Here is a 25,685-nt window from a genome sequence, read left to right as displayed (position 1 = left end):
AATATTAGTTCCGGGGAGGGATTTACGAAACTCTTCTTAAGAAAAAAAGTTAAGAAAAGTTGTAAGTGTAACTTTTGGAAACCTTAGAGGTTTAAGAAGTTAAAACTTAACATTTAAGAAGTTAAAACTTAACATTTAAGAAGTTCTCAAATATTTTTTACGAATAAAATGAACGGCGTTGGTGTTGCTTTTTGCTGCTACTGGCTTGACCAGAGTTCAGCAATCAGCGACATTTATAATGCAAGTTAAAAATAATTATTTTAAATGAGTCTGTCTTAAAATGGACAGTATTTTGCAATATGCCTATTATTTAGTATAATAAATACCTAGGCCTACACTAAACACAACATTTGAATTAGATTAATAACTAAAAAATGAATTTTGAATGAAATGTCAGGTGTTGCATTAATATCTATGTTGGTTATGTTGGTTAATGCTTAATTACAACAATTAATTTGATACAACCCAACTTACTTTTGGGGATTTGAAGCTTGCTCTAACTTAATCAAGTTATCTAAAGAATTTAAATTCTCTTTAAGTTTTGTCATAAGAAAAGATTAATATTGTGATATTTTACTTTTACTTGTTCTTAAGTTGTAGAACAAGAAGAATTTTATTTTTAAGAATGTTTCATGAATCCAGCCCTTGGTTAGCATATGCAAATGCATTTGGTGTTCATGCAAATTGGAAGTGTTTTTATTTTCATATTTTTTTCCATTTCAGTTTTATTATATAAACTGTTACTATCAATTAAAAAAAAAATCTTTAGTTTAGTATCCTGTGTTCTTGTATTTCTGTTTGCTATTGAAAGATATGCTGATGTAAGTTTTTGGATAGCATTTTATTATAAATTGCCTCATTGTGTTATTATATCCCTGAATATCCAGAAGAACAAATGTACAGAAACACATGTGTGTTCAATCAGAGCACACCGCTGGGGGTCGAGAGCAGTGCGGGCCAGCAGTTTCCCAGCGCTGGTTAACTCCAAACTGCCCAGACCAGAATGCACTGCTTCAAGAACACCGGCCTCAGCTGAACTCCTGCCAAACCACATCCATTCATTCCAGAGACCTCTAAGCCATGAAGAATCCAGTGTAACTTTGGAAGGAAAGTTAGAGACCGTATTCTAGGAATTTTCTGTCATTTTTCAAACATCAAATCCCCAAATCTTTCATAAAACCGAAAGTAAGGATGTACTCACACTAGTTGTCTTGTCTCGTGCCGTGATGTGATTGAATCCATGGCTGGGTCCCAATTCGCCTACTTATACTACGACCTAAAAGTATGTACTCTTTTTGTGAAGAAAAAGTATATACTTTTGAGTGTGTAGCAAAAAAAGTAGGCAAGCTTTGAGACATACTACTTCGTCATCTTTAACGGACAGATCTGTCGCGTGCATCCGGTCACCGTAAACTGCCCTGTCAATCATCTTGTCACAGTTAAAATCCTCCATTCAATCGAATTTCATTTCCTACCGTTTCGGAGAGAAATGTAGTAGCACGTTCATCTGCCAGTCGTGGGTCTTTCATGCAGAGACTCTCCTCATGTGTTTGCAATTTGAATATAAGGATGCATTTAAAAGTTAATGGCTAAACGTGTCTTTACGAAAGTTCACAATGCTGCTGCAGATGCAATATAATGTGGACAACATTGAATAAATAAATTTTCGTCAGGTAGTTACTGATAATTAATCACTCAAATCCCTTTATCTAAACCTCTCTACATAACTCGTGCGTCCTCCATGTCTGTAGTTTTTTAAACACTTTTCACTCGTGTTTGTAGTTCTAACCGAATCCTCGCCTAACGCGCGATTGGTTATGGGCAATATTAGCCGTTAGCGTACGGGTCGATCTGCTCTTCGGATTCTGACCGGAAATAGTAAACCATCCGGGTGTCTTTGGAACACTTATTTCAACATACTACGATTTGGGACGTACTAATTCTACTTTTGAATACTATTTAGGACGGATAGTATGCGAATTGGGACGCAGCCCATGACAATAATAGGGATTACTATTACTTTTCTTATTTTTGTCTGGTTTTCCGGTACAAGTATCTCAACTTTCTTAAAGGGATCCTATTATGCTTTTTCACTTGTTCATCTTTAGTTAGTGTGTAATGTTGCTGTTTGAGCATAAACAAAGATCTGCAAGGTTGCAAAGCTCAAAGTCACCTGCAAAGGGAGATATTTGATTAAACAGAATCCACTTTCCAAGAACTACAACGAACGTGTTTTTTCTAGATCGTGTGAAGTCATAATGTTACTCATTTAAGACTGAAATGCATGTTTGAGCTGTTTTAACTGAACGCAACTTTGCTCTGGCATACCTTAAAATATGTCAGTGCCATTGTTTTATCTCAAGATGCACACCAGTAATATTGTTTTTCTAATACATGTTTAGAAATGAAAATTCTGTCATAATTTTCTCACCCTCAAGTTGTTCCAAACCTGAATTAATTTTGTTCTTCTGCTGAACACAAAAGAAGATATTTTGAAGAATATAGGTAACCAAACCCCATTGAATTATTTCTCCATACTATGGAAGTCAATATAGGGCCCCAAAATAAAATGTTAATTTTGCTATTCAAATAAATGTATCTTGATCTTGAAGAAATGTTGAGATATTTTGGAAAACAAGACAAAAATATTGAGCAACAAAATCAGTTTTGCAGTGTACTATTACTACTACTGAATTAATTACGTAACTCACAGCCACAAGTTGCTATTAAACACACCTCCACCAGCTAATGGAATAACCAGATCAGACTTATAACCATCAACACATGCATATTGCATCAGGTTTGTAAATGACACCGAGCACATCTGTAGACAATGAATGTTGAGTCCTTTGACATACATTACAAACCTCGGGTTACGTCATATTCTGCCTGAATTCAGTTACAAGTAAAGTCATTTGAGTATTTAGAAACTTGACTTTTTGTTAAATTACAACTTTGGTCCAAAGAGCACTGAAACATCAACACAAATGTATTAATTCCAGCCAGTAAACAGCACTGGAAGAAGACGACGACGACGCAGGGAGATCATAATGAAAATTAATATAAACGCTCCGGGGGCTCCAAGCTACAATTTATTGAATCACATCCAACACTAAATCTGTATGAAATACACGGCACAAACTTAAATCCTCAGACACCATGCTTCATTTTCCTGACATTTCAAGCTGGAGAGAACATTATGAGTTAGTTGAAAGTTTTTTACGTAAATATTAAAGATGAAATAATGCTTGTTGCGCCTCCTTTTTGTAAAATGTTTCTCACCCTGTCCTCAGGCTGCCATTAGTTCAGGTGTAATACGCTCTGACATGTTGCAGGACATCCGTTACATTAGTGTGGAACATTGTGTATATAATAATAGAACGATTATAATAACTGAACACCGTGTACCCCTTATTAAAATGTGCAAATGTCAGTCAGCACAGAATCAATATAATAGTAATTCTATCCATTTAAAATTGATAGTTTTTACTATTGCGTCAATGACATAATATAATTTAATAATAACAATGTAACAATATCTATCTACAGGGAATTGGCACGCCATCATTTACTAAATTCAACACATACTGCACCGGTTGCATGTTCATTCATCAAATATCTCTGAAAAATCATGAAAAAAATCATCAGATTGCATCTGGGTCTGCTGATGGCATGATGCTTCTGTTGTAGTTTCAGCTCAGAACAACTTGGTCCCACATTGCTCACGCTTTTGGGACTTTTACTCTATCCCACTCTATGAAACTTATACTGTGGTCTGGTCATGGGGGTCTGCAGAAGTGTGTGTGATTAAATCCAGGCTGAAAATGTTCTGGCCAGCTCCACATGTGTGTTAACTAAGCAGTGTTGATGTTAAAAAGCTCCACATGAGTAGAGCGCACCTGTCAGCACCTTCATTAGGATGAACACAAGCCGTGCAGGAATATGCCAATGTCACCGACCACCAGCACTATAAAGACCCTGGAATACTTCAAGTGATATCGAAGAACAAACTGGTGTGACAACATTTTGAACAAAATCAAGCTCCGGCTGGTAAAAACCTTAAAACTATCATTGGTACGTTGCGATTACATAATAGGTGTGTGTGTGTGTGTGTGTGTGTGTGTGTGTGTGTGTGTGTGTGTGTGTGTGTGTGTGTGTGTGTGTGTGGCTCTGTGGCTTCGCCTTCTCCAGTTTATTTCTTCTGTTCAGTCTGCATGAAAACATGAACACACTGGAAACTGACTTTATAGCAGAAAATTAATATGTGACACTAATTAAAAGAGACACTGGGAAGTTTAATGCTGTACGTGTTGCGCTTTACAAATTGATGCAAAATATATTGTATAAAGTGGTAAATAAATGTGACGTGCCGAATCGCAGAGCTTGTGCAAACATCAACGTACCTATGATCAGAATCTGCTGTTTTCTCACCACTGTCATTTTTGCTGTGTGTCTATTTCGTTGTTAAAAGAAAAGCATGTGAAGCATGTATTTGCATATTCATCTAAACGCCACTCTCATCAGTGGACGGTGTCAGGATTTTCGCAGTATTTCAAACACCTTTTTACCCCTAAGCAAAGAACGAAAAAGAACAAGATGCATGTGAGTATATATGGGGATTAACTCTGTCCTGGTGTAACAAAGCACTACGTACATATCACAATGAAGAAATGTTGCTGCAGTGCAGCAGAGAAGCATTCAAGTGGAAAAAAATCAATAAAAGGGATAGAAGAGGAAGCTTTTCCCATTAGGACATTTTAGGAATATAGGAAAAAAATATGATAGGAGTGGAATGTGATCAGGACGTGTTTTCATAATATTCACCCTAATATTTAATTTAAATGTATTTGTATAGCGCTTTTCACAATACATATTGTTTCAAAGCAGCTTTACAGAAAATGCATTTTAGAAATGTACATAGAAAAATACAGTTAGTTAATCATGTATTAATTATAATATATCTATCATAGAGTTTATTTATCCTTCAGCTAGGTTACGTTTCAGTGTATTTATTGACAGAAGAGCTATACACTATTCATCAAGTGGATCTAGGCTGCACAAAATGTTCCTCATCTCTGAGTGTGTGTGTGTGTGTGTGTGTGTGTGTGTGTGTGTGTGTGTGTGTGTGTGTGTGTGTGTGTGTGTGTGTGTGTGTGTGTGTGTGTGTGTGTGTGTGTGTGTGTGTGTGTGTGTGTGTGTGTGTGTGTGTGTGCGTGTGCAGGAACAAAAGAGGCTTTAAATGAAGGTTAGTTTGACAAGACTTATCTACAGAGCACAACAGTGACCACCCACTTTGAAATTGTTTGCAAAATATTACTGGTTTCACTGTATTTGTACTTAGCCTTGAGGAGCATAAGAGCCTTCTTTCAAAAATTTTTTTTTTTTTTAATCTTAATTATTCATAACTTTTAGGTGTCTATTTAGTTTATACTAAAATATTTATATATTGAGCACTATCACCAATATTAAACGTGGCCATAAGAACAACATTTATTCAGTTCCACAACTCATCTCATCACTTATTATGACTGTACCTTGTTCTGGAAACACACTGGCCAATGTTTGGCATTGTGCTCTCATTCAAGAGCTGATAGTGTTACTATTTATAAAAGCCGCGGCAGGGACGCATACTGTGAGAGAAACTGATAGTGACTGTCGGCACAAGGAGAGAGGGGAGGCTGAACAGACTGAGAGGAAGAAGACTTTGGGAAGAGACCAAAATATAGGTTAACACAATATGGATATGTCTTCATGTCACAGTAAATGGCTGCAAGTGATGGTTGTCCAAAGAGACATTTCAGTCTTTCCCAAAAATACAAACTGAGAAGAAGCAGTTTTAAAGTCACATTCCAGTGCACTGTAGTTTATGTTGTCATATATAGACCACTGTTATGGTGTTTTTTGTGTCATGATTAAATGAACACGCCTACTTTTTGGGACTTTAGCTTATTCACCGTATCTCCCAGAGTTAGATAAAGTGAAGGCCATTGCACACTGAGTCCGAAATTTTCATATGCGTTTTTTCGTATTCGTGATTCGGTGGCTCTGAATTGTCAAAGCACCATTCAAACTGCTTGTTACGGATGCGAAAAACGCAGAAAAGCGAACCCGTTTCGATTTTTTTTTATGACGGACTAAAGTTTCGGAGGCAGTGTGCAAGCGTGATTGACATAACGTGAGGTCGTATTTATTTTTTAACGTGCGAAAATTTCGGATGCGAATTTCGGACTCAGTGTGCAATGGTCTTAACTCTGTCTGACACACCCACCGTTAGCCTAGCTTAGCACAAGACTGGAGGTAAACAGCTCCAGCTAGCATACTGCTCCCAATATGTGTACAAATAACAAGGTCACATGAGACACAGCCATCTTCTAACTAGGGCTGTCACTTTACGTTCGAAAATCGATTGCACAATCGATTCGGACCAACCAACACAAGTTTCGAAAACGAAAATAGGGAATCGATTTTAACGGCCTTCTCTCGGAGCGCGTCCAGCTCGTCACGATACGCCCGCCCGGCTCTGACACACATTATGTAACGGCCACCTAGTGTTAAGTAGTGTTCATGACATGAATGTTGATATGCCTTTAAGATGACTTCCTCTATGGCGTACGTTATTGTATTCGTGCTGTTCTTATGCGAGCGCGCACGGACAGTGAGAATGCCCGCGCAAAGAGGAAGATGACCGCTCTACTGCTGACTGCTGATATATTATAATGTGTTTACTTACACTTTGATTTGTAGCGTGTTTGAGAGTGTTTTCTTTTCCCTGTTAACATTCGCTCTTTGACGTATGTGAAGAGTGTGCTTAACTGAGAGGAAACGTGTTAGGCTTGTGGAACTACCAGTTCGTTTGCACTGTCTTTCCTATTCTTCATCTGGGCAGACTTCAAACTCTCTGACAGACGTTACAATAACAGCAAATTATACTTCTGCATAATGTGTCTCTTTTTACAACAAAAATGTGAATTCTGCCAGTATTCAGACTGTCTCATGCATACAGATACAGATTTGGGCTACAATCGCGTACGTAGGCGAAATTTGTTTGACATTTCTAATGGTAAACACGCATGTTGAAGCCTGCAGTGGTGTTTTCACTATATGGCAGTCCACTCTGCTTGTTGTTTTTCGAGAATGTTGCACTCCTGTGTGTCATTGTGCACGAAACTTCACTTCAATAAATCATCAGAAATATTGCTGACTTGTGCGCGTCTCAAGCGCCCTCTTTTAGCTCGTCCTAAAGCCTGTTAGTTGTCCGTGGATTTGCCTATATTTGGCGTTGAAAATGGAAACATCTTTAGACATGGAAAATCGATTTTACAATCGATTCAATGAACACTTATGTCTCAAAAAGCGAACTCTCTGCTCCACATCACTCCGCAGAAGTAGCAGGGCTTCGCCTTCTGAGAATATAGTTCCCAGTATGTATACGGTTAGAAGATGTCTGTCTCATGTGACCTTGTTATTTGAACACGCTGTGACTATTCAAATCACAACATGTAAATAGGAAAATGTTGGCGTTATTTTGTCACTTATTGGGAGCAGTATGCTAGCTGGAGCCGTTTACCTCCAGTCTTTGTGCTAAGCTAGACTAGCGGTGGGTTACAGAGTTACGGCACGCATGGAGATGAGAAGGGTATGTATGGACTTATCTAACTCTGGGGGATACGTGAATAAGATAAAGTCCCAAAAAGTCAGCATGTTCCTTTAAAATTCCTCAATGGTTGTGTAAATCAACACCCTTGGTACATGTCTCTTTAAATGATAATGAGCAAATACTGCTTTTAAACGGAATGTGAGATGACGCTCTGGTTGGTTTATTGCACGCTACGCCCAAACCACACCTACGAGTAATGTAGCTACTTCAGACCAAAACATTTTAGATTAGTGTCCGATATCCGCCCACAAAGTTACTTGCGTTTCGCGTTTGATACTTGCGTTTCAGATTGTTAAAATAGGGCCCTAAATTTCATATCATACACCCCCAGAACACTTGTAATATACGCCACAAGTCGCATGGAGTCATTCTGTGATACTTTAGCGTCTTTTTAAAAAAAAAGCTTGATGCTGGTCGCTATTTACTGCTATTATATGAACGAGCGCGAGCAGGACATTTTTTTTTCAATTCTCCTTTTGTAGTACATACAAGAAAGAAGGGCATACGACATTAGACCAACACCAGGGTGAGTAAATGATGAGTTTTATTTTAGGGTGAACTGTCCCTTTAATATCCCCCAGCATGAAAGAGAAAGAGGACACACTGCTGGGCTCAACGACCCGCTGCAGTGTAACTTTCACATCAGGCTTGTTCTTGTACAGTGCTGTCGTAAGAACGCATTCACTTTAAGTGTAGATGGTTAGTTCTGACATTTCCTTTTTCAAGGCTTGCACGGAGGTCAGGACTGCACATTTAGCCATCTCTTCAGAACAAGCAGCAACTTACATGTTGTTCACAAAAACGTATGATGTACACAACCCTAGGGTTAACAATTTGCATTAAATATTGGTGATTTAAAAAAGGCCAGACCAACAAAAGGTAACAGACGTCATGAAGCATAGATTCATGCTTCTTGGTTCATAGGCTGAATTTTCCCAGCTGGAGATTTTGTATTATTGTCTTTGACCTGTTCTTGTGAATGACCCTCTTATCACTACGGGAAAATCTATCATTAGAGTTTACAGTTATTAATAAAATTGCTGCAATCCCTTAAATGGGGTCAAAGAGTCTTGTTGCAGGTAAGCAGTCTCTTCTCAATCATTTTTATGGAAGATATTTTAATCAAATGGCAATTTGATAGTCATTCACAAGCATTTCAATATATCTCTTTATGTCAAATCTCTTTAACCCTTTACAGTTATAAACAATGTTTGGAAAATCATACACTGAAAAGAAAATGGCACAGATTAATATATTTTCTTGTAAAACATACTCATCATCTTTGTTTTATTAAAGTCAACTTTTTTTCTTTCTTTTTTACATTGCATTCACTTACAGTAAGTGCTGTCTTCAATCAAATGTACAATAAAGATTGAAAGATTTGTTTTCTACTTTTGTTAGCGTGACCTAATTAGTCAGATTAAATACTTATTGTGACTTGTTGAATAAAACCAATTCATCCAGATGTTACCACTTTACTGTGTAGTGGTTATATACAATCTGACTGAGACCACTATAGTGAAAATGCTTTGATTAAGACAAATCTACTAAGACATACTGCCAAAATGTAGAAATGTCGTCCCAATGGGGGAATCAAATAGAATAAGAACAGTTTTCTTGTTCATACTATCTGCCTACACTATTTAGTCTGGAAAAACTGCTGTTTTTTTTTTGCCAGTCTCTTTGGTCTTTTTTCCATTCAGATTTATTGATTTCTGGGTATGGGTGTTTTCATTAGCCAGAATGACTCAATGTTTTCCTCAAGCTGAGAGAAGGACGTAAAAGCACAATGAAGTGATAGTTAGATCGCTGGCAGTGTTGTTCATTCTGAGGAAAACGGTTTGGAAACAGACTAGGCTCTTTCTTTGTTCTCTGTTTGAAGGTTGTGCTCTGATACTCTAACTTTCTCCCTCCCTCGTGGAAAAAATCGTGAAAATATTGAGTTTTCAGTTGACTGGAAACACAAAATGCACTCCTCTCGCTTGTTCGGACCCCCTCAACACCGAGACCAATCGAGTTGGGAACATTTAAGTCCAAATGAGTCATTCTTATGGAAATGTTCGGTAACAAAGATTAGTTGTTTCATCAAAGTACCTCACAGAGCAAATTACAACAGCAGGTTTTGAATGTTCATGTTCTTGGTCGCCTACAGTAAATAAGATGTCTGACTTAACTAAGGCCCCATCCACACTACTGCGTTTTCGTTTAGAAACGGAGACCTTTTGCTACGTTTGCACCTCCCGTCCAGACTACAACGGCAAAAACGGAGACCTAAAACGGAGAAGTTTAAAAACGCTCCGACACCGTTTTGCGTTTTGAATCTCCGGAGGGCGTTTTAGGGAAGACGGTCAAAACGGAGGACTTGACAAACGATGACGCAGAGGCTCACGCTCGGCTCACAATCGGCTCACGATCGGCTCACGATCGGCTCTATGATTGGGTGTCATCAGTCCTGGTGTGTCCTTCCCTGATTCGTCAGACACCCATCACATGAGTCATGACCCGTCCCCGGGAAGAAAACATACCAAAACAGCCTGGACTACGTAACGTTAGTGACTGCAACATGGATAACGAATTACCAGCGTTACTGACTTTGATGTCTTTGCTAGCAGCTGTTGTGCAAGTAAATTCTGCATTTTACAATCCGATAACTGCCTACATGCGCCTGTTTAAACCGGCACACACATGCCCAGTGTTGGTGAATGGTCACGTGATCCGCGTTTTCAGTTGTTTTAATGTGGACAGAGATCAATTCTAATACGCAGCTAAAACGCTGGTGTGGACAGAGATCGTATACGTTTTAATTCTCCGTTTCTAAACTAAAACACAGTAGTGTGGATGAGGCCTAAGATACAAAACGGTTGAACTTTATATATATATAAAGTTATAAAGTTAAATATATATATATATAAAGTTCAACCGTTATTTACTGTAGGCAACCAAGAACATGAACATTCATATCATATATATATTTACCACATGGAAAATACTTTATTTTAGTATACATCAACTAAAAGAATAGTTGATATATATTGAGTAAGTATATAGTATATATAGTAAGTATAAGTATATATAGTAAGTATATAGTAGTATATACTCAAAAATTTACTCATATATGTGATTATTTTTCTCTCTTTGTTTAGAACTTCTGGTCAAATGTTTGATTAAGAATGTAGAAATATAAAATATGAATGAAATATAAAACACTTTTCAAAAACAAATGATTACAGGCCCAACAAAGGAAACAAAATCTAATTTAATTGTTCGCAGACTAGGTTAGGGTTAGGGTTACTAGAATAAGTTGACATGTACTTGCAAAGTTACTTATAGTCAGTATCTGTTGAGGGAGCATCAAAATAAAGTGTTAGCAGATATTAAGCAGACAGTTTACTGATTCTCTAATGACTGCCAGTTGAGATGTAGTTGCAAAGTTACAAATAGTTAGTAGAATGTCTAAAGTGGACTATGAAAATAAAGTGTAACCCAAAACTCCCAACACTGATTCTAACAAAGAATAAAGATAACATACTGTACGATATTTGTCATCATTTTTGGGCTGACGTCAAAGACTCGTATCAGTGACCTCTAGTCTAGAGTCGTGTCCATTCAGCAAATCTTGGATGCATCAATAAGGGTTTACGGTTAGTGTAATAAGGCAAGTGGCTTATGTAGGTCAAATTTTTGTTTGTTTGTTTTGTTTCCTTGTGAAAAAGTGCACTTAGTGTACTTCAAATCGTAAAAGTACATTTTTAAAATACTCGCAGATAACAGAATATTAATGAAATAGAAAGGCCACTTAAAGACAGTACATAACTATTGTTAACACTTTTTAATAATGTCAAATTAAAAGTTTAAAGTACAATTTTAATCATTGTGTTCAAATCATCTTTGTCATGCTTTAAAGAAGTACACTTATTTTTTGACTAACATACTAAAGCATGTAAAGTACTACAGTATAATGTTAATGCATGTAATTCGATATAACATTTAAAGCGTATATATTTTAAATGAACTAAATTGCAACTTCAGCATTACAAATGTGTAATTAGAAATATATTAAAATACATGACATACAAGTTTCATTAGAAATTACATTAAAGTAGTATAGTTTACCAATGTCTGTCAGTATACAGTATTCATCATATTTCAAAGACAATAGCAGTAATTATGAAATTACATATAAAGATTAACTTGAATGGGTCAAAACCGAAACAGCATTTTAATTTTAATTTCAACTAACTGCATTTAATATCAACTTACACTTAATATAAATTTTAACTTTGTTTAATTGTAAATAACATTCAATTGAGTGCCCGAAAACAATACATTCATTTCGCACTTAAGTATATATTTAAAGTTTTTTTTTCCATGAGTTAAAGTGTACTTTTTACAAGTTTTGAAATGGTTAATAATAGGTTGGTTTTCCTGAAAATAAAAAATAATTCACACACCCTTATAACCTTATTTAATACCCTTATACTGTAGGAAATTAAAATCATTACTCATTTGAAACCTGTTGTATATTTTTGTGGATATTCAAACTTTTAAAACAACACAAACATTTTTGGATAAACTATCATTTGAATAATGTTTCAGATCAAATTTATCACAAGTTAGAAAAGTGTTTAATGTCTTTCTTGTTGCATAATTGCACTGCATCATTAGTAAGCAATGCTCTGCTGCACACACGCATGTGTTTCTTCACTAGAAACAGCTGTAATCTCCCTATATCAGTCAGCACAGAACGTATACAGTCATACATGAACAGCTCTACGTGACGGGCGCGGGCGTTTTAACGTCACCGCAGACCTCCGCCTCGTTTTGCACCGAGAGGGAATATGTTTGTCCAGCAGGCAGATGCTGATAAGATACTGCATGGCAGCCATTTTGAAAAGACCCCTTTTCTTGCACTGCTGATATAAAACTCAAGCTGAAAACGTCAGATAAACAGCAGACACTCGTCAGTAAAAATAAAAAGAGTACATACATAGTGCTTGACGTGCATCAACATGTTAAGGGATGTTTGCACCCTGGAATAAAGGGACAGGGCATTTTTGACAGAAAAATCATACTTTGATTTTTACAATGAATCTCATAAAAAAAAATGGTAACACCTTAGTTTAGGGTCCAATTCTCACTATTAACTTGCTTATTAGCATGCATATTACTAGGATATTTGCTGTTTATTAGTACTAATAAAGCACATATTAATGTTTTATTCTGCATGACCATATTCCACATCCCTTAATCACCCAATACCTAAACTTAACAACGGCCTTACTAACTATTAATAAGCAGTAATTAGTTTATTGAGGCAAAAGTGGTCGTTATTAGTTAAAAGTGAGAATTGGACCATAATCTAGTGTGACCAAAAATATTATATATTATTTCGGTAGTTAATTATTTATATCGCATTTGATTTACTGTGTATATAATTTTCTTTAACCTTATTTTCATGTTTTTCTCGAAATATGGATAACTAATTATAGAAAGTTGTTCAAATTCAGTCCAAATACAGAAGTCTCCTCATAGCTTTATGTCACAACTACTTTTAGTTTCAGGTCAGAGTCAATGCATTTCTACTTTACATTACTAACCAGATTCTCCCGGTAAGAGAAAATGCAACTCAGTTTGCTTGTAATTCATAGACATTGCAGTAGATTCACCAATACACAATCAAAGAGGTTAAAAAAGGTTAAAATGTGTGTCAAAACCTGATTAAAGCATATATCAGATCATTGAAATTCGATGCAGTCGGCAGCCGAAGGCGACGATGTTCTGCAAACTCTTTATGAGCATGACTGCATGCATGCTGAGAAATTATTGATTATGAATGGGGTTCAATTACATGCATTCTTCAACCCTAATAAAATGGTTGATCTGCAACTACATTGTCTATTTAAAACATGTTTACTGCAGTAGATTCAAATAGCATTAAAGTAATGATTCAGGTTTAGTACAAGTTAAGCATTTGTGAAAAACAAGTACACTTTAGTATACTTTTAAGAGTATTTATTACGGATATTATATACTTTAAAATAATATATTTAAGTATGAATGTAATGTTTTTGAACACTCAATTGCATGTTATTTATAAATAAATGTAAGTAAATGGTATTAAGTGTATGTACTGTTGAATGTACAAGCATTTATGATAAACTAAAATATACTTTAATGTCATTTCTATTGAAACTTTAAATGTAAATATCAAATAACACACTACAGATAAAATTTAATTCACTTATGCTTTAGTCAACACATCAACATAAGTGTACTTCTTTAAAGCGCGACTAAAGATTTTTAAGTAAAAAATGTATTAGACAATATTACATTATTACTTTTAAGACTTGAAATACACTACAAGTGCACATTCAATTCAATTAAGCCAACTTCTTTTTCATCTCTGTAGTTTCATGTGCTCATTAAACATGCAATATGAAGCAACAGATTAGTAACACATCACAGTGAATGTTCAGTCTAAGAGCAAAGCACAGGAAAATTCCACAGCAGAGTATCTGAATATCAGCTGTAATCTATTCTCTGAACTACAGCACTGCGGTTTTACTGACACACAATGTTTTATTGCATTACCCAGCAAAGCTTTAGACCCACAGGAAGTGAATGGCCAAGGTCCAAGCGCTGGGTAACTGGCTGACTGGCTGACTGGAACTGTACAGAGATCCAGACAGGAGGAAGAGATGTGAAGACACAAACTCTAGGCTGGAAAATGAGTGCAAATATTAGATTTGTCTCTCAGAAAAAGAGAAACAAGAAAACACCATTAAAAAAAAAAATACTTTTTTTCCTTGGAATAAAAGAACAAAATGTTCTTATACTTTAGGCACTAACAGCAATGGCATTCATATCTTGTTCACATGTGCAACACTTAGCACTGAATGCTTTGATGTGAATTGTTCTCTTGGCCATGTTCCCTGTATAGTCTGCCCTATTTGGAAAAGCTCTGAAAGGAACGCGGTTGTCCGGTAACTGTGTGTTCCTAAATCCACAACACTGTCATGATGTTCATATCTGATGTGTTATTGTAATCATCATATTGTGAGTGGGTGCCAATATATGCAAAATGATATTACGTTGCTTCCTGCACGAGAGTGGCGCTAAAAGCACGCTCAGATTTATCCGAAGCGCATTAACGTGAATCTGGCAACGTTTTATTACGTTGGTTGTTGTATTGTGGCAGTTCAGAAATGAAATGTCCACTGAGTGGCTCTGGTTAATGCTCTATCACGGTTGAAAATAACGTAGCACCCACGCTAAACCAATAAATGATAGTGTTAATAAAAGCAAATGTGAGATAAAAAGACATTTACTGAAGTAGACATGCCATGTTAGCTGCTTCTACAAGTCTTTTATCGTGACTCGTGCTTCAAAGGACTCATAGCCAAACGCTCTGTAACGCAAGTACCACGCTGTACCGGGTGAGCGACCGAGCAATATACAATGTCAGAAAAGCCAAACATCTGGAGCTAGTTATGTGAAGCAAACATCAAAATATATTAGTTTACAAATCATGCACTATCATGACTATCAAAGGTGTGCTCTTTGATACCAATCTTTCATTTGAAAGCCACATTTCTAGCATCAGTAAAACCGCATTCTTTCATCTTAAAAATATATCTAAATAACGACATATGCTTTCAATGAAAAATGCGGAACAGTTAGTTCATGCGTTCATGACCTCAAGGCTAGATTATTGTAATGCTCTACTGGGTGGTTGCCCTGCACGCTTAATAAACAAACTACAGCTAGTTCAAAACGCAGCAGCTCGAGTTCTTACCAGAACCAGGAAGTATGACCATATTAGCTCTGTTCTGTCAACACTGCATTGTCTCCCTATTAAACATCGTATACATTTTACAATATTGCTGATTACTTACAAAGCACTAAACGGTTTACATTCGCAGTACTTGAGCGAGCTCTTAACGCATTATTGTCCTTCACGTCTATTGCGATCTCAAAATTCTGGCCAGTTAATAATACCTAGAATATCAAAATCGACTGCTCGCGGTAGATCATTTTCCTATTTAGCACCAAAACTTTGGAACAGTCTTCCTACCATTGTCGGGGAAGCAGACACACTCTGTCAGTTTAAATCTAGACTAAAAACACATCTCTTTAACCTAGCATTCACATATAAATTGTGAATTATATGCTAATGTTAGTCTTTCTGCTTATTCCGAGGTTTACTGTGATCAGCCGGATCCGGGCCGTATCCAGATCAGATGGTGGACCTGCGCCTGGACATGACCACAACACATCCCTGAAGTGTCAGCAGAGGTTGTGTCAAATCGACTCTCCCTTGTGAAGGCCTCATGGACACGACAGCCATCGGCACTGATCCTCAACAAACTCGACTCCATACCGGCGTGACTCCGATCTTCAACCAGATGGAACTGGATAATATTCTGATTGTTCAAATCCAATCTGACTTCTGATCTATAATGCTCCTGAATCATAAACATACACTGTCTGTTCATTCTGCCACCTGATGGAGTTATTCTTTATTTTTTTTTACCTTTGTTGGCATTGGCTTTTGGCTTGCTTAGTTGGGGACATTAAATATAACATAAAATTTAATATTCAACAATAATATTGATCTGCCTGCATTGACACCATTATATGAGAACTGAACTGAGCTGGACGATGACATCACGGTTTTCTATATATATATATATATATATATATATATATATATATGAACTAAATTAATAACTTTTTTACAACAAAATTGAAACATCACTGAACTTACTTTAGCTGGACTGTGACGCTTTTTTTTTCTGGAAACAAACTTTGTTGCATTATTTTCCTGTTATCTCTGTAAAGCTGCTTTGATACAATCTGTTTTGTAAAAAGCGCTATATAAATAAATATATGTGACTTGACATTAACTTTTTTGCTCATCACCCACTGTGGCTGGTAGTTTTCCAAAGGTACATTTTCACTGCCCACAATTTTAACAATGATACCAAGGGGAAAAACTGTCAGATATTTTGATCTCATAATTTGGCAGCAGGTATTTAAGGCTGTCACTTTAAGACCTGACGCAGATCCATTACATACTATTGTGCAAGAAACCACATGAAAACAGGAATTTATTAACCAATAATCTGCCCTTGTAATCATGATTTGTGTGAAAAGGAACAAAAGTTGTTAGTGTTTTATTGCCACTAGTGTTCAATTTGGCTGGAAAGAAACTGCAGTAAATTTTATGTATGCAGATTTTTAAATATGCTGCGAATGCAATATTATTAATTACAGAGAATGCAATATTATTCATGAGTCACAATTGCATGTCTTTACAAAATTGCCGTGGGGCTATCAATGGATATAGCCTGAAGCTCAGTTTGATCCCTTTAGTTGCTATTCAGGTTTTATTATTTTCAATGCTTAAAAAAAAAAAAAAAAACATCAACTGAAACAAATCAAGGCAACATCTAATTTTCGTTAGGTTGAAGTACTAAAATAACTACAAAATAAACTAGTAAATAAAGTAAAACTAAAAACAAAAACTTCAGACCTTTTTTAGAAATAATAATGCAAAAGGCATAAAAGCACAAAAAATGATCAGTCAATAATGACTTAAATTGTTACTCACACAAAATTAGCATGAAATGTGGACTATTTTAAAATGCTTTTATGGTGTATTTGAGGGGTGGGGTGGGGGGTTGTTGTTTTTTACTTAAAGGTACAATGTAAGATTTTTTTTATAAAATATCCAAAAATCACTTGCACAGTGTGATATATTTCCTGCAGTTGTGTGCTTACAATATCCCCAAAGTTCCCAAAGATTTTTAATTTCAGAGAAATTCCAATTTTAAATAATAATGGCTCGTCCTGGAATCCCTGTTCACTTGTCGCCTGTAAATGACGTAATATCCGCCATAGCAACCATGGCGATAGACGTGGACAACTGCGCTACGTCTAGCGGCACGCTCACGCTGTTTTAGTTTCGTTCAAACATTATGGACCATGGCAAGCAGAGTTTGGGACAAAAGGAGAAATAAAACGAGGATTAATATCAGCGTGGCGTTTTCGAGATGCCGAGAGTTAGCGTCCGCGACTAACTTCGACTTGACACTCTTGCACGTACTTTATTAGACAGGTGATCAAAAATGTATATAAAACAAAGCAATGTTATATAGCTCAACATGATGAAATATTAGAATATGATCTGTATGTTATTCTAATGTTGATCTAGCTTACTGTTAGTCTCATACAACCAACAAACTAACACATAGAATAACATTATAACTTTCAACACACTCAAATGCAGTTTAGTGTGATAGTGTAGAGCGAGTGAGACAGCGCTGCGTTACCTCACAAGTTTCATTCGTCAAATAAACTGACCTGTGTGAGTAGTAATTCAGCACTTGCGTGTAGTTCGGTAGAATTAAATCAATGTCCATATTCTAGGGGTGTAACGGTACATGTATTCGTACCGGACCGTTTCGGTACAGCACTTTCGGTACAGTGCACATGTGAACCGAATGCAATCATTCACGTAAATTAGGCTAGTTTTGTGTGCGGAACATAGGTCAATTCCGAGTTTCCACACGAACATATTAAGTGTCGGAAGTCTCCGCGTTGCACTGATTAAATCTGATTAATCGTTTTTGTGATTCAAATACATGTAAAATAGTACCATTACATCTGTCTTCCTGTGTGCGGAACTTTGTTTATGTTGCTGTGACAACGAAACACGTGCACACGCGCCTGTGTTAAGAGCGCTTGTAGCTCCGTGCGCGCTGATGCACTCATCTGTGGACATTTCCGAATGCCTTTCTGTTAAAAGCGGGCTTTCCACACAAACAAACGTACATGTGTCATTAGTATGAGAGAAAAAATAGGATTTTAACTCGGGTCGGGCTCGGACGTAAATATCGCATAAATAAAGATCACCACATACACGGCACGCTCGCTTTAGCCCAGCCTCTCGCTGCGTCATGGCCAATATTGGTTTGAGAGTATTTTATTTAGTGGAGAACTTTGCAGCAGTATTTTATTTCTTATTCTTTTTTTTATTTTATATATTTCCTATTTATTAGCCTATATTTTATTAAAAAAGTGTGTTTAAAAAAGTGTAAACAAATTGTTAAAAAAAAGTTTATAGTAAACAACCAGCAGTTTAATGTTTTGCATTTCTTTCCCTTACTGTACCGAAAATGAACCGAACCGTGACTTTAAAACCGAGGTATGTACCGAACCGTGATTTTTGCGTACCGTTACACCCCTACCATATTCCTTTATATCCGCGGGACTCGCGTGTGATATCTGTCTCTTATTAGCAATCGTGCACTAACTTATCCCACAGTCATGTTAAAAACATCATTGTTTTCACTCATCCATAAACATTATTAGATCCATCGGGATAACGACAAGTTCAATAAATTCCACTGGAATTTTGCGGCATCAAAGTACGCCTTTGTTATTGTAAGAGGTTATCGAGCCCTAGCGGCGAAGAAAAATATACATATTGTATCTTTAAGAGACCCTTTATTTGTGGTTGCATTGAAAAAGAGAAGCGTGAACATTCTTCAAAACATCTCCTTTTGTGCTCAATGGAAGAAAGAAAAGTCATACCGGTTTGAAATGACATTGGATAAAATAAGTTGACTAAATAATAACATAATTTTAATTTTTGAGTGAACTAATCCTTTAAAGATCACTTCTGTGCTTCGCTTCAATCTCAAGCCCAAAGCTCCCTTTTATCCCTTTAGCTTATATTACAGCAATACTAGGAATGTGACCTTCAGGCATTGGGACTGTTTTGAGTGTTTTGAATTATCAGCATGTCCTGATTCACACCTGATACATCAATCCCAGCGCCGGGTTTAATAGAGTCGTAATCCTGGCCTCACTTTCCCCTGAGAAACCCCCATCATCACAGGACGACATGATGCCAGAAAGCAACAGGTGCAATGAATCGTCCTCACGTGCACATTTCACCCAGTGTTTACACTTCTGCACAACCCTGCCAACTCAGCCCTGTCCCGCTCCTATCAGTCCTATCAAAACAACATGTTTTCCAAAAGCCAGCAATGGATCCAAACCATTAAAGGGATAGTTTCCATATGTCGTTCTGAGCTGTAAAACTTTTGTTGATCTTCGAAACACAAGTAAAGCTATTTTTAATAGTCCAGTATTTTTGTCCACTCATTAAAAGTCAATGAATTTTCAAGCTTCAAAAAGCACCTAAAGACATCACAATATCACTCCTGTGCAATTTTACTTCAGTTCAGCTTGATTAAAAATGGCAACAAATTAACAAATGTTGAAATTTCTCTACATTTTAAAAATATATGATCTAAATTATTATCTTAAAAATACTGCATTCAGAAAAATATCAAAACTGGCTTTTATGAAATAATATTTTATATTATTATTTATTTTAAAATATTATATAAAATATTATATATATTTTTTTTTTATATAATATTTTTAATATATATATATATATATATATAATATTTTTTTTATTATTATTAATTCTTCCAAAACCAAATAATCCATACTATGCAATCAACATTAATTGTACATGCAGCTCTGTATTCTATTTGTTTTTAAGGCATTCTAGGAAACATGTGAAACAAAGTTGATATTAAAATAAAGCACAACAGAAATATCCAAAAGAGCGACCCCAAACAGTGATCCTCTGGTGGACTGTGAGAGAACGTGAGTACGTGAGTCTGAGAGAGAACGCGAGTATGTGTGTACGTGAGTCTGAGAGAGAACGCGAGTATGTGTGTACGTGAGTCTGAGAGAGAACGTGAGTATGTGTGTACGTGAGTCTGTGAGAGAACGTGAGTATGTGTGTACGTGAGTCTGTGAGAGAACGCGAGTATGTGTGTACGTGAGTCTGTGAGAGAACGTGAGTATGTGTGTACGTGAGTCTGAGAGAGAACGCGAGTATGTGTGTACGTGAGTCTGAGAGAGAACGTGAGTATGTGTGTACGTGAGTCTGTGAGAGAACGTGAGTATGTGTGTACGTGAGTCTGTGAGAGAACGCGAGTATGTGTGTACGTGAGTCTGTGAGAGAACGCGAGTATGTGTGTACGTGAGTCTGTGAGAGAACGTGAGTATGTGTGTACGTGAGTCTGAGAGAGAACGCGAGTATGTGTGTACGTGAGTCTGAGAGAGAACGCGAGTATGTGTGTACGTGAGTCTGTGAGAGAACGCGAGTATGTGTGTACGTGAGTCTGTGAGAGAACGCGAGTATGTGTGTACGTGAGTCTGTGAGAGAACGTGAGTATGTGTGTACGTGAGTCTGTGAGAGAACGTGAGTATGTGTGTACGTGAGTCTGTGAGAGAACGCGAGTATGTGTGTACGTGAGTCTGTGAGAGAACGTGAGTATGTGTGTACGTGAGTCTGAGAGAGAACGCGAGTATGTGTGTACGTGAGTCTGTGAGAGAACGCGAGTATGTGTGTACGTGAGTCTGAGAGAGAACGCGAGTATGTGTGTACGTGAGTCTGAGAGAGAACGCGAGTATGTGTGTACGTGAGTCTGTGAGAGAACGTGAGTATGTGTGTACGTGAGTCTGTGAGAGAACGTGAGTATGTGTGTACGTGAGTCTGAGAGAGAACGTGAGTATGTGTGTACGTGAGTCTGTGAGAGAACGTGAGTATGTGTGTACGTGAGTCTGTGAGAGAACGTGAGTATGTGTGTACGTGAGTCTGTGAGAGAACGTGAGTATGTGTGTACGTGAGTCTGAGAGAGAACGTCTCTCGTAATGAACGCAGAGACGTGTGGAAGGCATGTATTAACACAGTTAAGTGTGGAAAGAGTGACCGCCTGGCCGCCTGACTCTGACGCGCGGTCGACAGAATGCTGATGAAGGTCAAAGAGAAACAGGAGAAAGTAGACAAACCTGGACAAGTGATTTCACAAATCCCCCTACAGCTTCAGGTACAACATCACAAACATGTTTGAGCTTTACACACCATAGAAACAGAGAAAAGACATTTGTTCAGTGGGACCTGGTTTTACAAACAAAGAGCCTGCCTGAGCCAGGGCTCTGGAAGTATAAATTACATAGATTTTCTCCATCAAGATATTGGTTTTAATGAACCTTTCATCAGGACAGACCTTCCACAAGCTCTGAGGTTGATCAGTGATAGTATTCACTTCTGCACAAGGAGAAATTCAACTTGATTTCCATTTGTTGCGGGGGAAAAAACAAGTTGTTGAAAACTTCTTGAAACACATTTAACTGCCAAATTCCCAGTTAAAAACTACCCAGAAATCAGAAGAAGAAAAAAACACATTTAAAGGGATAGTTCACCCAAAACCTTTAATTCTGTCATTAATATCTCCCGCTCAAGTCGTTCCAAACCCGTTCATCTTCTGAACACAAATGAAGATCTTTTTGATGAAATCTGAGAGCTTTCTGTCCCTCCATTGACAGCTACTGTACGCAACTACCACTTTGATGCTTCAAAAAGAGATTATAAAACTAATCCATATTGCTTTATATGATGACCAGATTGAATTTAAGCTTTTATTCACATATAAATATATTCATCTACTCACACATCTCTTGACGTGCGAGAACCAATGACGTTCATTCTCGCATGTCAAGCAGGTTCGGTTGAGCTTCTGTTTATGTTCGCTGATCAATGTTTAAAAGTGAATAAAAGCCTAAATTAAATCTGTTCATCATATAAAGCGATTGAGTCTCTAAGATTAATAAATACTTTAGAACTGTTCTTGGTTCATGTTGACTAATGTTAACAAATATACTGAAATATACTGTAAAATGTTACTGAGAAAAGTAGCTCTTAATATGTTAATATGTTTTTATACTTATAATAAAGGACTACACGTTTAATTGATTTATTGATGTATCGTACTGTTGATTATGTCATTTCCAATGCTTTATGGGACGAATAGCAAATTTGAAAATAATTAAAAACAATGTTGTTTCCTGAATGTCAATGATGATTTGTTGCGAATCAAATGTTACAGTGTTGCGATTATTCTTGGAGTGGGTTGGTTTGGGTCATGGCTCTTAATTTTATATTTCTGTTTATATTTCTGTTTAGGACAAAAACACTCCAAGCAAGGCTGCTAAAACAGTCCACATGTGCTTCTCCAAGCATCCGTGCAGACGTCAAATGCAGAAGATAGGCTTGTAAGCCACACATCTGGAACATCTGCTCCATTTGCTTTAAATATAGTGTATGGATAGGTAGTGCATCAGGTCTAAAAATCATTAGCCTCACCAACACCAATATATGACTGCAAACTGAAACATGGACTATCCTACATAACCAAAACATTGCCATACGTTTAAAGAAAAAGACTTTACCTGTAACTCGCACCATGCCACTTCCACTGTGGTCTCGGTGTCCAGCCCCTTGTAGACCGTCTTGAACGACCCTCTCCCAATTTCAATGTTGAACTTCAGATACCTTCCATCCGGCGAGGTGGCCACCGCTTTGGTCTCGATGTCCTCTTTCTCGTCCTGTTCCAGTCTGCTCACAAATGGGCGTCGTGGAGCCACATGCTCGACCTTGGACCCCTCATTGTCCGAATCTGAGCTGGCATCCTGAGCCGGGGACAGGGGCGTCTGGCCGGAGCTTCTCCAGTCCTCTGGAGCTGCTGGATTGGCGTTGGGTGTAGAAGACTCTGGGCTGGAGACCAAAGATGGAGAACTTGGAGATGGATGGTCTGTTTTATCATCCTCAGTACTTCTCTCTGATAATATGTTTTCAGAAGACCATGACAGCGCTTTGGAGAGTGTCTCAGTGTATAATTGCGGGTCAATATCCACACTGAGTTTATGAAGCACGTATGAGTTCCTCCTCGCGCTCAAGGAGTGCGTTCTGAGCATTGGCACCCTGGGGAGACAGTCCTCCTCTAGTTCAACAGGTAAACCTGGAAAACCACGTCCAGCGAACTCAACTTCAGCATGAGACATGATGAGGACTGCTCAAACCATCACAAACTGGATGGAAAAAGACAAATAAACAAGCGCGCGCATTAAACGCAAAGCATCAAGAACGTGTGCCTGACGGTTGCGTCTTTTCTTCACTTTTGCAAGGAAATATGACAAATATACCATCAAATTGGGTTATAACAACAACAACAACAACATAAAAGAGATATAGTTCTTTATATGGAATATATACCGTCCACACAACGCGCTAGTAAACTTAGATTTACCTTATTTAGAGCAGTCTGAAATTACTCCAGAACTGAAATAGCACATTACACTCGAGTCGCTCCACACGCGCGCGCGGTTGCTTCGCATTCTGCAGAGGCGCGCGTGCACTACAGCTCTTCAGTGAGCGAGCGGCTGACTCCGCCCCCTTCACCTGAGTGAGTGAGTGAGTCCCCCAGAGCGTTGGGTTTCACTGCAGGCTTGAGTAAGTCACTGCCTACTACTGCCTAGGTCTATCTGTGCCATCAGAACACATTGTCTCGGTTCGCTTGCGATGTCCGATCCGTTCTTTTGAGTGAATTTGATCTTTTGAATGAATCGCTTGAACCGGATCACGTGGTCTGGACCAGGGGGGGTCAATATAGAGGCCAACCAGTTATGATCATCGTCGCGACGGATGTCTATGTTCATAAAGATCTATAAACGACATAAGACTTTCTTAAGCCAACATCAATGTTTGTTTACAAACTCATCTTATAATTTATAAGTGTATTTATTATGTATCATAGAATTGACAATCAAATCAATTGGGAACAGTTACTTCAGTTCAGAGTTTTTTTTTATTAGCCTGTATTAAAGTTGCCCCCTATACACGCTCATATAAAATACATTTGACATCTAAATTGATATTTAGAGATATGAGCTGAAACTGAAAGCCACACACCCCATAGAGTCTGGGTGAACTATTTTAGACTTTTCTCATGCTGGATTTAGGACACGATTATTAAAGAATTATTCTGCCCCAAAATATAATTAATAATAGGCCTGATATTTTTTTAAAGGGCTCAGATTGTCATGTTTTTGTCTGAATTATTTTGGTCATCTAATAAAAGCAACATTCCACATCTGGGGGGAAAACTCTTTTGCATTTCTTGTTAAAATTAGGGCTGTCAAAAGAATAATCGTGATTAATCACATCCAAAATAAAAGTGTGTGTTTCCATAATATATGTGTGTGTACTGTGTATAATTATTTATATATATATAAACACACACAATCGTGTATATATTTAAGAAAAATTGGTTATATTTATATATAAAATATTTATATATAATATAAATTATATAAATGTATATATAGTATATGCAATTATTCCTTAAATATATACATAAATGTGTGTATATTTATAAATAATAATTATACACAGTATACACACATATATTATGTGAACACAAACTTTTATTTTGGATGTGATTAATCACGATTAATCTTTTGACAGCCCTAGTTAAAATATAACATTTTTGTTTCATGTCCCTAATAATGATTTTGATTCAATGTCTACAACAGAATTAAAAAATTAGGCCAAATTAAAACAGAAATGTCACAGAGCTTCATATCTAATAAAATCTATCAAATCCACAACCAACAAAGCACACCAATAGCAATACATTATTTTAATTGTAAAATCATTGTCTCTTATTATGTTGTTTGTCTGTCTCTCACAACCAAGAGCAAAAACCTTCTGCAAACCGTAGTAAACATCTGCTCTGAAAACACTGGATTGTATTTATGAACTCTAGCCCGTCTAAACCAGAAAAGGTCCAGGATCTGAGGGACAGCTCACATTCTCCAGCACAAGTTCAAGCGGTGCCAGAAACTTCTACCAAGCATACAAAGCATCATTCATACCTGAGGCTATCCGTTTACTCACAGCACAGAACATTTGTGCAACTTCCCTCCTGTACTTCTAATAATGTGCGGTATATATATTTTATTCAACTTACACAATGTGTTCAATACATTGTACTGTATATTCCATAACATATGTTGGCTGCAAAATGTATGCCTATTTGATTAACCCAAATTAAAAATGTATTATAAGTACATTAGTACCCTTGCATACGTCTGT

General features: G+C 37.1%; 1 protein-coding gene across 2 annotated transcripts in view; it reads right to left on the bottom strand.

Annotated features, from left to right (window-relative positions):
- wnk4a (WNK lysine deficient protein kinase 4a) overlaps positions 1 to 24,045 on the bottom strand; it is a 63,831-nt gene extending 39,786 nt beyond the window's left edge. Inside the window, exons 1-2 of one of the 2 annotated variants that reach the window (XM_079594644.1) lie at positions 23,839 to 24,045; positions 22,982 to 23,620 (exon numbers count right to left, since the gene is read on the bottom strand). In XM_079594644.1, the coding sequence (XP_079450770.1) occupies positions 22,982 to 23,593 (612 nt within the window). In that variant the 5' untranslated portion in view covers positions 23,594 to 23,620; positions 23,839 to 24,045. Of the gene's footprint in view, positions 1 to 14,248; positions 14,282 to 22,981; positions 23,621 to 23,838 lie in introns of those variants that run through there. The other variant, XM_079594645.1, reaches the window with a different exon arrangement.
- Between the last annotated feature and the right edge of the window lie 1,640 nt (positions 24,046 to 25,685).

The sequence above is a fragment of the Phoxinus phoxinus genome (genome assembly GCF_949152265.1).
Source record: "Phoxinus phoxinus genome assembly, chromosome: 21".
In the NCBI taxonomy this organism is placed as follows: domain Eukaryota; kingdom Metazoa; phylum Chordata; class Actinopteri; order Cypriniformes; family Leuciscidae; genus Phoxinus; species Phoxinus phoxinus.
The sequence above is the reverse complement of the archived record's forward strand: the minus strand, read 5'-3'. Positions and strand labels throughout refer to the sequence as shown.